The sequence below is a fragment of the Saccopteryx bilineata genome, chromosome 6 (assembly GCF_036850765.1).
Source record: "Saccopteryx bilineata isolate mSacBil1 chromosome 6, mSacBil1_pri_phased_curated, whole genome shotgun sequence".
In the NCBI taxonomy this organism is placed as follows: Eukaryota; Metazoa; Chordata; class Mammalia; order Chiroptera; family Emballonuridae; genus Saccopteryx; species Saccopteryx bilineata.
The window spans coordinates 204331669-204345956 of record NC_089495.1 but is presented as its reverse complement, the minus strand read 5'-3'; the positions used below and the strand labels follow the sequence as shown (position 1 = coordinate 204345956).

At 53.2% G+C, this 14288-nt stretch overlaps 1 protein-coding gene across 1 annotated transcript in view; it reads left to right on the top strand.

The window, feature by feature from the left end:
• Positions 1 to 14288, top strand: part of DNMT3B (DNA methyltransferase 3 beta) — a 49913-nt gene that overhangs the window by 12097 nt on the left and 23528 nt on the right. The window contains exons 2-5 of the mRNA XM_066234569.1: positions 8605 to 8767; positions 10144 to 10205; positions 12456 to 12563; positions 13524 to 13649. Of these exons, the coding sequence (XP_066090666.1) occupies positions 8611 to 8767; positions 10144 to 10205; positions 12456 to 12563; positions 13524 to 13649 (453 nt within the window). The 5' untranslated portion in view covers positions 8605 to 8610. The remainder of the gene's footprint in view (positions 1 to 8604; positions 8768 to 10143; positions 10206 to 12455; positions 12564 to 13523; positions 13650 to 14288) is intronic.

Sequence of the window (14288 nt, the reverse complement as noted above, 5' to 3'; positions counted from 1 at the left end):
CTGGGTTAATTTCTAGCAGTAGAATCCTATGTAAGAGGATATGGACAGTTGACATTTTAGATCATACTGTCAGATTGTCAATAGACTTAATATTGCCACTCTGTCGGCTTACTGACCAGTTGAGATTTAAGGCATTGGCTGTAGCAATGGGTGCAGCCTACTCCAAGGGGCAGAGCCAGGGTGGTGGTGGCGGCGTCTTAGAATATTGGTCTCCTTTCCTCCCTTACCTCCTGGGGAGTGGGCAGAGGGCTGTTTGACTTTGGTTTTGTCGAGGGGCACCTGGCTAAAGGAGTAGGCATGGCAGCTCCCAGAATCCTCTGCTCCTTATGCTGCCCCAGTCATCATTCTGAGTTAACTCTTGGCTTCCCTCTCGGTTTGAACATCCTTCCAAGGGTTTCCCAGACACACTGTAGGAGGAGGGGGCTGGTTGCTTGCATTTTATTTATAAAGGGTAAAAAATTTGACTATAAACTCCAGTTTAAGTTATCATATCTGTTCAGATCTTTATGCTCCTAGCTTTCATTTTTTTTTTTGCCTGTGAATTATCTGAAAGGTAATGGTACATAATTTTATCCTACACCATCGACAAACATGTAGGTGTTTGTCAGTATTTGCTACTCTGAGCAGTGCTGCAAGCAAGAGCCTCACATAGCCTGTATTTTGTACTTGTCCTGTTTGACCCCTACTGGGATCAATTCTTCTGATGATTCTGATAAATATGCCAAGGCCCAGCCTTTACTGCAGGAAGACCGTGGTGCATGTAGCCATGACCTAGAGGCACTGAGCAATTCTCAGACGGCTCTTAAATCAGGAAGGCTGAAGGGATGCTTTGCTTTCTGTGAGATATAGCTGGGAAGTCTGGCCAAATAGCACATGAGAATGCATAATTTCTTTTTTAAAAATTTTATTTATTGCTTGATTTTTAGAGAGGAAGGGAGGGAAGTAAACATGAATTTGTTGTTCCCTTTATTTCTGCATTCATCATCGGTGGATTCTTCTATATGCCCCGATGGGGGACGGAGCCTCTAACCTTGGCAAAGCTCCGAGCTGCTCGACTGAGCTACCCACCCCTCCAGGGCAGGATCTGGGACTTCCATGTCTCAGGGTTTGGGCATCTGCTTTGGGATCCTGAGCACCAGCCATCCAGGGAATTAGTTAGGCAAGGTGACTTCAGTTTTCAGAGAATAAAGCGAGGGTTTGAGAAAAACATGAATGGCTTTTGCTTGACTGCTTTCCCGTGAATCTGATCTTGTCTGGAATTCGCTGGAGATTCCTTATCAGGCGAAAGGCAGTGAACTCGGGGACCTTGTGCTCTGCCACCAGCCAGGTGCGCAGCCCACTTCTGGCCCCCTTGTCTTTGAATTTTTATTTTATTTATTCATTTTAGAGAGGAAAGAGAGAGGGAGAGAGAGACAGGGGGGAGGAGCTAGAAGCATCAACTCCCATATGTGCCTTGACCAGGCAAGCCCAGGGTTTCGAACCGGCGACCTCAGCATTTCCAGGTCGACGCTTTATCCACTGCGCCACCACAGGTCAGGCCTGGCCCCCTTGTCTTTGTACTTGACTCTTCCCTCCTCCTCTCCCCCCCCACCTGGTGCCCCCCCTCCCACTCAGCCGGCAGTGTTCCTCTCCGGGATTACCTTTTAGAACTATTTGCCACATTGTTTTAAAGATGTTTTCAAGATCTGTCCCCTGGATTAGAACTAGATACCCATCATTTGGTTGCCACGTGTGAGCCTGGGCCAGGGGGCTGCTGATCGTCTTGCTCAGAGCTTTAGTGGACTCATCTGCAAAGTGTGTGTATGTGGGGGGTCATGAGGTCCATAGTGACTCTCCATCTCAGCTCTTGTTTTGGAACCTTGGACAGTGGGAGCCGCCAAGGGGCAAGGAGCCCTTCCCGGGAAAGGGGCAGAGGTCTGTGTCCTTCCTCCCAGAGGCTACAGAGAAGGCTTTTTAAAATAGGGGAGGTGGGAATATCTGTCCACCTCTCCCTTTTTATTTTCACTGACACCGGAAACCTTGGGCCGCACCAGCGGTCCCCCTCCCACCCACTCCCCATGTCCTACCCTTCCACCCCCCTTCCTGCATTGCGATTTTAATTAATGCAGTGAACATTTACAAGGTGCTGTGAAGTCGCCCTGTTGCCTGTGTGTGTCAGCCTGGGGGAAATGAGCGACATCACTTCTCAGCTTGATGGGTGCTTGGGGGGGTGGGTCAGGGCCTCCTCCCAGAGTCTGGCTGGGGGTGCCACTCACCCTTCTCCCTGCCACATTGCATTTGGACACGTCTGACCTGGTTCAGTCCAAACACAAGCACCCTTCACTAATGAGATGGGGCTCTCTGCAGGGGGAACCTGGGGGGAAAGCCCACCTCCCATTGCCGCTCGCCCCTCAGTCACGTGCTGGACCCCAGCCTCTGGGAAGGGGCCAGAGTTCAGCCTGCATCTGGAGGTTAGAGCGCCACCCCCTGTGAAGGTAAATGCTCAGCTGGCATATCCTGTCCCTCAGCTCAGAAACTAGTCCCGGGGATGGAAGATGCGTTTATTTATTTATTTATTTATTTATTTTTTGGCAGAGTCAGAGAGGGGGACAGACAGGGACAGACAGACAGGAAGGGAGAGAGATGAGAAACATCAATTCTTCGTTGTGGTTCCTTAGTTGTTCATTGATTGATTTCTCATATGTGCCTTGACCGGGAGGCTACAGCAGTCCGAGTGACCCTTTGCTTGAGCCAGCGACCTTGGGCTCAAGCTGGTGAGCCTTGCTCAATCCTGATGAGCCTGCACTCAAGCTGGCAACCTTGGGGTCTCAAACCTGGGTCCTCCACATCCCAGTCCGATGCTCTCTATTCACTGTGCCACCGCCTGGTCAGGTGGAAGATGTGTTCTTAACAAACATCATTGGCATCGGCCTTGTCTCCTGTACACAGTTACAGGCACGTGCCCCAGGCTGCCTGAGCACGAGTCTTGGTGCTGCCACTTTCTTGTGTGACTTTCTTCAGTGAATCTGAGCCTGTGGAGAGCCGATTGATAAGAGGACCTGCCTCAGGCTGGGGTGCAGGTTCAGAGGCGTTTGTACTGCCTTCGCTTCCAGTAGGAACTGGGTGCGGTTACAACAGCAGGGTGAGTGGCATAGTTCAGAAGCTCGTATGCCAGCCACCCTGGTAAGCTCCCATAGGAAGGTGCCACCTCTTTCCTGGAGGTAACCCAGCCAGTTAATCCTCTAGCCCTGGCACAATCACACTGGGTAAAGCAGTTGGCTTGTGTTGGGAGCCCACATTACCTGGGAAATGCCGATCTTGGATCACTAGAAAGAAGCCACACTGAGATACGAAGCAGGAGGTGGGGGAGATTGGTGTCTCCACCTAACACACCAATCTCTGGTGCTAATTTCCTCCTGTTGCCAAGAGCATGTAGTTAAACTTGTATGTTCTTATTTAACTTGACTAGACTCGAGCACTTCCAAGTCAAATTTATCTGAGTGGGTATTATGTTACTTACCTGCCCTCAGTTTGCCCATCTGTAAAATAGTGATAATAGCATTTACCACATTTAAGGATTAAAAGTTAATACCGGTGAAGTACAGAAGAGCATCTGGCATCTCTGAAAAAAAATTTCTATGTTATCAGGTGAGAGGATTTGTGTATTTCCTCGAGGAGGGCCAGATTGTTCCTCTGGGAAGCAGAGGCCTATGGCAGAAACCTGCCTGGCTTTTGAGATGTGGTTTTGGAAATCTGAGTGATGGGAGGCCCTAGGGCTGAGGGAACCGGGGCAGTGCATGGCTGGCGGCTGGCTTTGTCTGTCTCTGTATGTGAACAGGGGAGAAGAAACGAGCTGAGTGCCTTTCAACCAGGGGTGCACGGTCTGCACGCTGGTGTGTGTGGTGGCTGAACGGCAGTCAGGGTAGCTAATGTCTTTGCAAACCCAGGGTGATGAAAGCTACAGAGGAAGGGACACTTGATGAAGTCACACTGAATTTTGGAACTGGGAAGAGTATTCTATCTGCCCAGCTCACCCCAGGACACCCAGGCAGCCCGCTGGAGACGCTTATAGCTGGTTGGATTTCTTCCCCGAATCTTCCTCCCGGCCCGTGGGTCTGGTTCCTAGGGGCAGATTTTTTCCTGAGTGTTGAGGTTTGGCTTTGGGAAGGTGCTCAGCTCACATGTCCCTCAGACAGGCTGGCAGCACAAGCTGGCACTGCTGAGGCCTGGGGGGAAAGGCCTGAGGTGGTTAATCATTGTTGGCTCTGGGCTGGCGGCTCACTGGGGCCTGTCTAGCTCATTGACCCAGCTAGGGGCTGTCTGAGGGAACTCTGGGTCCCCCAGATGAGAGGGAAGTCTTGCCCTTGACTCATCTGACCTGCTACCAGCTGATTAGAAACAACCTCTACCCCTTCCCCCTTCCCAGAGCTCCCTGTGGATCCTGCTGCTGTCTTGCAGCCCATGGCCAAGCCTCCCGCCTCCTGCCAAGGCCGCCCCAGTAACTTAGTTCACAGGCTTAGCCTGGGGTGAAACTCAGGAAATTAATTATTACTCTGGACCACACTCCAGCAGTTTTCCTGGGATTCTGGCTGCGGGCTTCCTGGAAGTGGCCATAGGTCAGTTAGCCCATTCTTCTTCCAGGTCAGAGCTTGGGAATGCAGGGTGCTGAGAAGCAGCTGATGGCTCTGGGTCAGGCATTTCTTTTTCTTTCTTTTCTTTTTACAGAGACAGAGAGTCAGAGAGAGGGATAGATAGGGACAGACAGGAACAGGGAGAGATGAGAAGCATCAATTCTTTGTTGCGGCTTCTTAGTTATTCATTGATTGCTTTCTCATATGTGCCTTGACCTTGGGGCTACAGCAGACCGAGTGACCCCTTGCTCGAGCCAGCGACCTTGGGTCCAAGCTGGTGAGCCTTGCTCAATCCTGATGAGCCTGCGCTCAAGCTGGCGACCTCAGAGTCTGAAACCTGGGTCCTCCGCATCCCAGTCTGACGCTCTATCCACTGGGCTACCGCCTGGTCAGGCCAGGCATTTTTTTTCCCCCGGGGCTGGTGAGGGCCCTTAATGTGTGCTGGAGATCACAGAAGAGGAGCTATGAGCCTGCACAGCCTAGACCCCCGTGGGGGGAAACAACACATGTGCTCTCTATGGGTATATACCTGGGCTGTTGCTCCCTTGCAACCAGAGCCATTCTAGTGCCTGAGGCAGAGGCCCTGGAGCTGTCCTCAGCGCCCTGGGCCTACTCACTCTAATCTAGCCATGGCTGCAGGAGGAGGAAGAGAGAAAGAGAACTGAGAGAAATAAGAGGGGGAAGGGTGGAGAAGCGGATGGGTGTTTTCCTCTGTGTGCCCTGACCAGCAATTGAACCCAGGATATCCACATAGGGCCACGCTCTACCACTTAGCCAACTGGCCAGGGCCATTTTATTTTATATTTTGTTTATTGATTTTTAGAGAGAGAGAGAGCAAATGTAAGAGAGGGAGAGAGACAAAGAGGGAGAAACAGGATACATCAACTCATAGTAGATGCTTCCTCTATGTGCCTTGATCAGACAAGCCCAGGGTTTTGAACTGGTGACCTCAGTGTTCTAGGTCAATGCTTTATCTGTTGCGCCACCACAGGACAGCTGTATACATACATTTATAACCAGAAGAGTTTTTTGTGTGTGTGTGGCAGAGACAGAGAGTCAGAGAGAGGGACAGATAGGAAAGGAGAAAGATGAGAAACATCAATTCTTCATTGTGGTTCCTTAGTGTTCATTGATTGCTTTCTCATATGTGCCTTGCTGGGGGTGGGAGTGGTTACAGCAGACCAAGTAACCCCTTGCTCCAGCCAACGACCTTGGGCTCAAGCTGGTGAGCTTTTTGCTCATACTAGATGAGCCCACGCTCAAGCTGGCGACCTCAGGGTCTCGAACCTGGGTCCTCTGAATCCCAGTACGAGGCGCTCTATCCACTGCGCCACCGCCTGGTCAGGCAGAAGAGTGCTTCTTTATGTATTAATCACCCCGGGACCTTGTGAATAGGCCTCATTTAGGTAAGTCTAAGATGGTGCTCTCAGTTGATTGGAAGGGTACTGGACCTTGGGCCGAATGGAGAAGAGCACAGGTCTAGTTGCCTGGACAATGGGACAAGTGCAGAGGATGGAACTGGGAGTCTCCCCATGACACTGGGAATCCCCCTGGGGGCGCTGTAGGTTCCTTCAGTCCCACAGCGCCCTCTGGTGGGCATGATCACCACTGCAACGCTGGCGTGAGATGTTGTTTCTAGAAAGTACCCTGGGAGGCTAGTGTGGGTCTCCTGGCACTGCCGGTCATCTGACATCGTGGGTAATCTGTCACCACATGGTAAGTCCCCAAAACAAAGTTCAGGGGCTCGGAATGCTCAGTGCCCACAGGGAGCCGTTTGCTGGGGAAGCTTTTTCCACGCCGCGTTCCAGGCCATGAAGGCGTGACGTCACATACCACTGGACCTGTTTTTATTTCGTCTTTTGTTTTTTCTTTTTTAAATGTTGATTTTATTGATTTTAGAGAGAGGAAAGGAGAGAGTAGGAGAGATGGGAACATCGATCTGCTCCTGTATGTGCCCTGACTGGGGATTGAACCAGCAACCACTGCACTTTGGAATGGTGCTCTAGCCAACTGAGCTATCCAGCCAGAGCCCTGGAGCTGTTCTGGGGGAACTTAAGAAATAGGAGTCGGGCCTGACCAGGCAGAGGCGTAGTGGATAGAGCGTCGGACTGGGATGCGGAAGACCCAGGTTCGAGACCCCGAGGTCGCCAGCTTGAGCGTGGGCTCATCTAGTATGAGCAAAAAGCTCACCAGCTTGGACCCAAGGTTGCTGGCTTGAGCAAGGAGTTACTCGGTCTGCTGTAGCCCCAGGGTCAAGGCACATATGAGAAAGCAATCAATGAACAACGAAGGTGCCACAACGAAAAACTGATAATTGATGCTTCTCATCTCTCTCCGTTCCTGTCTGTCTGTCCCTATCTATCCCCCTCTCTGACTCTGTCTCAGTAAAAAAAAAGAAATAGGAGTCTGGCCTGAGCACGCGGTGGTGCAGTGGATAGAGCGCCAGACTGGGACTGGAGGACCCAGGTTAGAAACCCCGAGGTCGCTGGCTTGAGTGTGGGGTTACTGGCTTGAGTGTGGGATCATAGACATGACCCCAAGGTCGCTGGCTTGAGTGTGGGATCATAGACATGACCCCAAGGTCGCTGGCTTGAGCAAGGGGTCACTCACTCTGCGGCAGCCCCCCCCCATCAAGGCACATGAGAAAGCATCAATGAATAACTAAGGAGAGTAAGGAGCTGCAACGAAGAATTGATGCTTCTCATCTCTCTCCTTCCTGTCTGTCCCTCTATCTGTCTCTGTCACCAAAAAGGAAAAGAAACAGGAGCCTGGGCCTCACCCTGTACCTAGCTAGGCTCTGTTTTGCCTTGGCTGCACTTTTTTTTTTTTCCCTATTTATTTGTTGACTTTAGTGAGAGAGGAAGGGACAGGGAGAGAGACAGGAACATTGATTGTACCTGCCTGTGCCCTGACTGGAGATGGAACTGGCGCCCTTTTTGCTTTGAGTCTGCGGTCTCACCAACCAAACTATCCGGTCAGGCTGGGCCGCACTTAGATGGGATTTTGACTGTGAACAGTAAGTAGTAAGGTCTGAGTGTCAGTTTTTCTCTCTGTGAAACGGGCCCATAATGACATTGGGAGGAATAAATGAGAGAAAGGTGCAGGTTCTTGCTGCCAGTAAATGTTGCAGGTGGTGGGCCAGGTCGAAGGGTCCCCTAGCCCTTGAACCCATCTGTGAAGATCTGGCCGAAGCTGCTCTTGGCTGGCTAGCCTAGTGGTGATGCAGTTAGCCAGCAGGGGCAGCAGTGGGGAGACAATGGCCTGGAGTGGGGTGACGCTGGGGCAGTTGGGGGGCATGCCCCTTGTTAACTGGCCCAGTCCTTTGCCTGTGTCTCCTCCATCCCTTCCCTTCTTGGGAACTTGGGACTCTGAGCCCCAGCTGGTGAGGGAGGAGAGGAGAGAGCGACAGGCCAGCAGACCAATGGGCCCCTGAGGTTGGGGTGGGGCGGGGCTTGTGCTGCCATGGAGAAGGGAGAAGCTGTTCTGTGGGGGAGGAGGGGGCGGTGGGAAGAGGACCTGGAGAGATTGAGGGGAAGGGAGAGAGCAAACAAAGGGGTCAGGAGGGAAAATAATGCACTGGCTTCCTGAGGCCCTGCAGAGGCTGGGCAGGGAGAAGGGGCCAGGGGCAGAGGGGACCAGGACAGGCGGCAGTCGGGCCGGGGCAGACAGGTCCTAAATGGCATTGTTTGAAGTGGCCGGCTAATTGTACAGAGCAGCCTGAGCCCCAGACCAGGGCCCAGCCTCCTCCTCCTCTGTCCTGGGTGCTGGCATCTGAGCCTTCGGGCCACCTGGCCACATGGAACCAAGTCCTGAGCCTCCGAGTTTGGTGAGCGGGGCAGGCTATGGGGGGCCGCCTGGGCAGGGTCTCTGGGCAGTAGGAGCACCCCGAGAATGACCTGCCGACAACATAGAGCTGTAGGTGAGAAGTTTGGGGTGCGCTGCCCCGTCCATCCTTTGCTTCACGGCCACCCTGTCCGTTCTGGCCATTCCACAGGAAACCATGAAGGGAGACACCAGACAGCTCACCAGAGAGGAGGACGCCAGCGTGAGGGAAGACATCATCATCACCAACGGGGGCTGCAGCGACCAGTCCTACGACGCCAAGGATGCGCCCTCGCCCCCGATCCTGGAGGCGATCAGCACCCCGGAGATGAGAGGTGGCCGGGCCTGTGGGGAGGCGGGGAGGGCAGACGCTGAACCGCAGCTGGCACGTGAGCCTCCCTGCCAGGGGACGGCAGGGGGGTCCTGGGGAGAGGGGTCTGGTCCCTGACAACCTCAGCCTGCACAGCTCCCAGGGGAGGGCAGGGGATGTGGGCAGAGCCAAGCACCTTCATTTCTCAGCCCCCAACGGCCCTTGGCGGCTCCTTCCTCTCCTCCCCTCCGCCGAGACTCTGAGGAGGTGACACCAAAGTGATGATGATCCCTGTTTCCTTCCAGTGACCGCGGGGTGCTTGCAGCACAGGTCGGGGTCTTTTGGCCCTTCTGCATTGAGACCCTGTCCCCTTGCATTGGGAGGGATTGTGTGGAAGGAAACACACTCAGGTTGGACAGGCGGAGGCTTCCTGTCCATCCTGCGCTCACCTCAGGTTCCCGTGTGGTATCAGCTAGGATCCTCCCCAGTGAGACTTTCTAACCCTGCTGGTTAAAAAGCCTGTGTGGTCCCATGCTGTTGTTGAAACGCCTTGAGCTGTAATGTCTGACAGTCCTTTCGGCGAGGGCAAAGGTGTTCTATTTCTGCACTGTACACGGTCGTAGCCACTGGCCACATGTGAGCACTTGAAATGTGGCCAATGTGGGAGGCACTGAGTTGTTCTTTTTTTTTTTTTTTTTAAGATCTATTTATTCATTATTTTTTTTCGGAAGCTGGAAACAGGGAGAGACAGACAGACTCCCGCATGCGCCCGACCGGGATCCACCCGGCACGCCCACCAGGGGGCGATGCTCTGCCACTCCGGGGCGTTGCTCTGTTGCGACCAGAGCCACTCTAGCACCTGGGGCAGAGGCCAAGGAGCCATCCCCAGCGCCCGGGCCATCTTTGCTCCAGTGGAGCCTTAATGCGGGAGGGGAAGAGAGAGACAGAGAGGAAGGAGAGGGGGAGAGGTGGAGAAGCAGATGGGCGCTTCTCCTGTGTGCCCTGGCCGGGAATCGAACCCGGGACTTCTGCACGCCAGGCCGACGCTCTACCACTGAGCCAACCGGCCAGGGCCAGAGTTGTTCTTTTAAGCATTGTTAGTGGCCCCTGAATCGGGCAGCAGAATTCTCGCTCTGGAAGGTATTTGATGCCTTCTCCCCTGTGAACCTGTAGTACTGTTTGGGTTCCAATAATGTGCCTGGTCCTGCACATTGGTGGCATTATAACTCGGTTGAGGCGACGACAGGTCCCGAGAGGCTGGGAGTTAACCCCCTGAGGATGCCAGTGGGTTTAGTGAGAGATCCCACGTCATAGCCCACAGAGGAGGCCACAGAGGGCCACCCAGCCTGACACTGTTCGTCCCTTTCATGAAACAGATTTCTGGTTCTCTTTCCTCCACAGGCCGCAGGTCAAGCTCAAGATTGTCCAAGAGGGAAGTCTCCAGCCTGCTAAGTTATACTCAGGTACGAACCCTCCCCTGCGTTTTTCAGGGTTCAGGGGAATTCCCTTTGGCTTCCATTCAAGGAGAGGTGCACATGGCCCACTGAAACCGGGGCCCAGGAGGGACTTGTTGGACAACAAATCTGAGCTCTGCTAGGCACAGAGCTTTGCTCACCCCCCTCACGTGCGGTGGCACGTGTTGCCGTTCAATGCCAAGTCTTTTAAAAAGTCAGACACGTTTCTTTTACTAACTTACAAAGTTGGTTTATTCCCTGCTTTCTACATAGTTTTTGAAATGACTTTTCGCCCCTCAATCTGGACGATCAGTTAAATTATTAGCTCGATAAATTCTAATGGAACAAATTGTCCTCTTATTCCTGCAATGAGTCCGACTTCAGCTTGGCCATGGTATGTTCTGAATTTGGTTTATTTTTGAGCCTCTATTCCTGAGTAAAGTAGATGTATGTTTTTATTTCTCACAATGTGACTGGTAATGGTTCGGATGCACATCAAAAAGGACTTGTCGGCTTGTGTGTTTTAGGGATTTTTTTCAGCCATCCCTGCAACATCAAGGTTTCTGCTTGACACCCCCCCCCCCCGCCCCGCAAGTTACGGTTTTTATGTTCCTGACATTGTTTATACCTTTCATTTTCTTGTTCATCATCTGAGAGGTTTGTCAATTTGACAAACTCTTTTTTTCAAGCATAAGGGTCAAAGTCATGGATAGAAATCATGAAAGTCCTGAAAGCTCGCCCCCTCCAGGGCTTCCGTTCCGGCGGCACCCTGATGACAGGACGGTGTACCGAGGAGGGGTTTGAACAGCTGTTCCAGTAGCTGGCGAGCAGTGACAGTAATGAAACCTCCCGTCCGCGCCCTGTCTCTGGGCTGGCCCTGGGTGAAATGTGCTTTACTTGAATCTCATTATCACCTTGTTCTGTTGTAAGGGAAGTGTTCCCTTACAGTTCCCTTACAGCTGTTTCAGTTTTAAAGAGAGGTGGGACTTACTCAGGGCCACATGGTTGGCCAAGTGAAAAGTCAAGTTCCTAACAGAGGGCCCGGCGGGACCTCGGGCCACGCAGCGCGGCTCTTGTTTCTGTGCTCGGAGCTTGTTGGGTCTCGGTGTGCAGCATGGGGCGTGCAGGAGGGGATCTTCAGGACTTGACACAGCATTGGTGCCATTTCTTCCTGGTCTACTGCGTCAGGAAGCTACTATTTCTCCCAGGCGCTGAGAACGACCAGGTGTTCCTGCTGCTCCGCATCGCCACATCAGTCTAAGGCAGACGCCGAAGTCTTCCCGATACATCTCGTTGCCACATTCATTTCTTTCTTTCTTTTTGACAGTGAGAGAGGGACAGATAGGGACAGACAGGCAGGAACGGAGAGAGATGAGAAGCATCAAAAATTTTTTTTTTATTGCTGCACTTTAGTTGTTCATTGATTGCTTTCTCATATGTGCCTTGACCGTGGGCCTTCAGCAGACCGAGTAACCCCTTGCTCGAGCCAGCGACCTTGGGTCCAAGCTGGTGAGCTTTGCTCAAACCAGATGAGCCCGCGCTCAAGCTGGTGACCTCGGGGTCTTGAACCTGGGTCCTCTGCTTCCCAGTCCGATGCTCTATCCACGGCGCCACCGCACGGTCAGGCCTGCCACACACATTTCTTTTTTTTTGTATTTTTCTGAAGGTGGAAACGGGGAGAGACAGTCAGACAGACTCCCGCATGCGCCCGACCGGGATCCACCCGGCACGCCCACCAGGGGCCACGCTCTGCCCCTCCAGGGCGTCGCTTCTGCCACGACCAGAGCCACTCTAGCGCCTGAGGCAGAGGCCAAGGAGCCATCCCCAGCGCCCGGGCCATCTCTGCTCCAATGGAGCCTTGGCTGCGGGAGGGGCAGAGAGAGACAGAGAGGAAGGAGGGGGGGGGGTGGAGAAGCAAATGGGCGCTTCTGTGTGCCCTGGCTGGGAATCGAACCCGGGTCCCCCACACACCAGGCCAACAGCTCTACCGCTGAGCCAACCGGCCAGGGCCACCACACACATTTCTATGGTTTTCTGATTCCACTGGGATTTTAGCTTTCAGCCCTCTCTTGAATTCATGATATCGTGGTGTGAGCCGTTATAAAGTAGTTTTGTAACAAAATGAGGGAGGTGAAAATATTTTTAGGTCTCTGAGACCAGCAGAATGGTTTCTTCCCCTGTGATTGACTTTTACACTATTTTAGTTCTGTGACCTTTCCGTGCTGTCCCGATGCTCACCTGTTTCATGAATGCATACAGGATCTGACAGGTGATGCGGACGAGGACGGGGAAGACGGCGATGGACCCGACATTCTGGTGATGCCAAAACTCTTCCGTGAAACCAGGACTCGGTCTGAGAGCCCGGCTGTAAGTCCCCACCCCTGAGCCAAGGCACTGCCTCCAACCTCGCAGTGGCCTGTAGTAAAAAACAAAACGAAACACCTTTTGGATACCCTGGGGGAACTTCGAAGAAAAAAGGTGGACAGAGGTTTAGAAGTTGGAAAATGGACAGCAAGGCCCTTGAGCTATCCTTGTGAAGGAAGGTTTTCTAGCATGAGGCAGTTTTTAAACTCTTCACTCTTGGAAAGTGCCCGAGGGCGATGGAGTTGGTAGGTGTTTGACTTAGACTTAGTGCCGGTTACCGACGGGTGTCACCTCCGCGGTGGGCTGGGTCTGAGAGGTCTGGGAATGGGAAGGTATGGATTGCTCACAGTCACCCAGGACATTGAACAGCCGGCTAACATTCGGTGACCGTTGCAGGTACGGTTCACGCTCCCACTCCGCTCTAGGGTATGATGTGTATCGTCCCCGTTTTTTCTAGATGAGAGAAGATCCTGCTAACTTACCCAGGGTTCAACATTAACGCTTGTGTGTAGGATTCGAACACAGGTTTGCAGCCTCCCCAGATCATGCCATTTTTGAGGAAGAAGCCCAGGGCTTCCCCGACGGTCTTGAGGATCCAGTGCCTTTCTGAACAATGCAATAATGACTCTCATGCGGTTTTGGGAAAGGAAACTTTGATTTTGAGTAAACTTGGATTTTTTTTTTCAGTTCAATTTGCAGGTGCCAGTGCCAGCTGCGACAGGCTGTGGGCTCTGCTGTGGATTTGTCCGTCAGCCCTCTGGCCACCTTAACCCCCCCTTACTCCGAGAACTGGGGTTTCTGGGTAGCAGGCTACAAGTCTAGAGGCTCACCCCACTTAACCCCACCCTCGTGCACTTCTGTTGACCCGAGGCTGCCTCCCAAGCCTGGTCCTCTCGGCCCCCGGCCCGAGACCTCACACCTGCGGTCACCAAAGGCCTCGTGCTTATCCTTTGTTGATTCCAGGTCCGAACCCGAAGTAGCACCGGTGCCTCCATCCGGGAGAGGCTCGGGCCCTTCCTGCGTTCCACCCGAGCCCGGCAGGGCCGTCCTCGCGTGGATGAGTCCCCTATGGAGTTCTCGGCTACCAGGGTTGGTTTCCCGGATGCTTAGGCCCCTGCCCCACCCCCCACTCAACCCCCATCTCTGATCGGAACATCTTCTCCCACCACCGAAAGTAGCCGGTGGGCCACCCTGACTCACTTCTGTTCTTCACGCTGCTCTCCTTTTCAGGGCCTTGCCTTTTCTTTCTCTCCTGGGTGCTGGGTAAGCTTCTCTTAAGCCTGATGGATTCTCTCCTGGCCCGATCCTGGACGGCACTGTGGTGGGAAGGCAGGAATGACCTGCTGACTGGGTTTTTGCCCTTCCTCGGAAATGAGCTGGAAGCCACTGACTTCCAGACCTGTCTTGTCTGCCCAGTACCTTCTCTGACTGGTTCTGGGGCGGCCCCAGGGGGACAGCCACTCTCCACTCCTGTTGCCAGGTTGGGCACACAGCGCAGTAAGCACTTAGGAAGTCAGTGGGCCTCTCTGAGCTTGGCTCTGTGAGCCTCTTGGCCTCACTCGTCATATTACGCCTTTGCCCTTTGACTGCCTGTTTTGATGGACTTGGCTTTTCCCCCCACCGCGTTAAAGGGATCCTTGGTCCTGGAAACCCCGTTCTGTTTTCAGTGGTCTCTACTCACTCCTGCACTAAATGTCCTCACTCTGTCTGCTTGCCGGGGACGCGAAG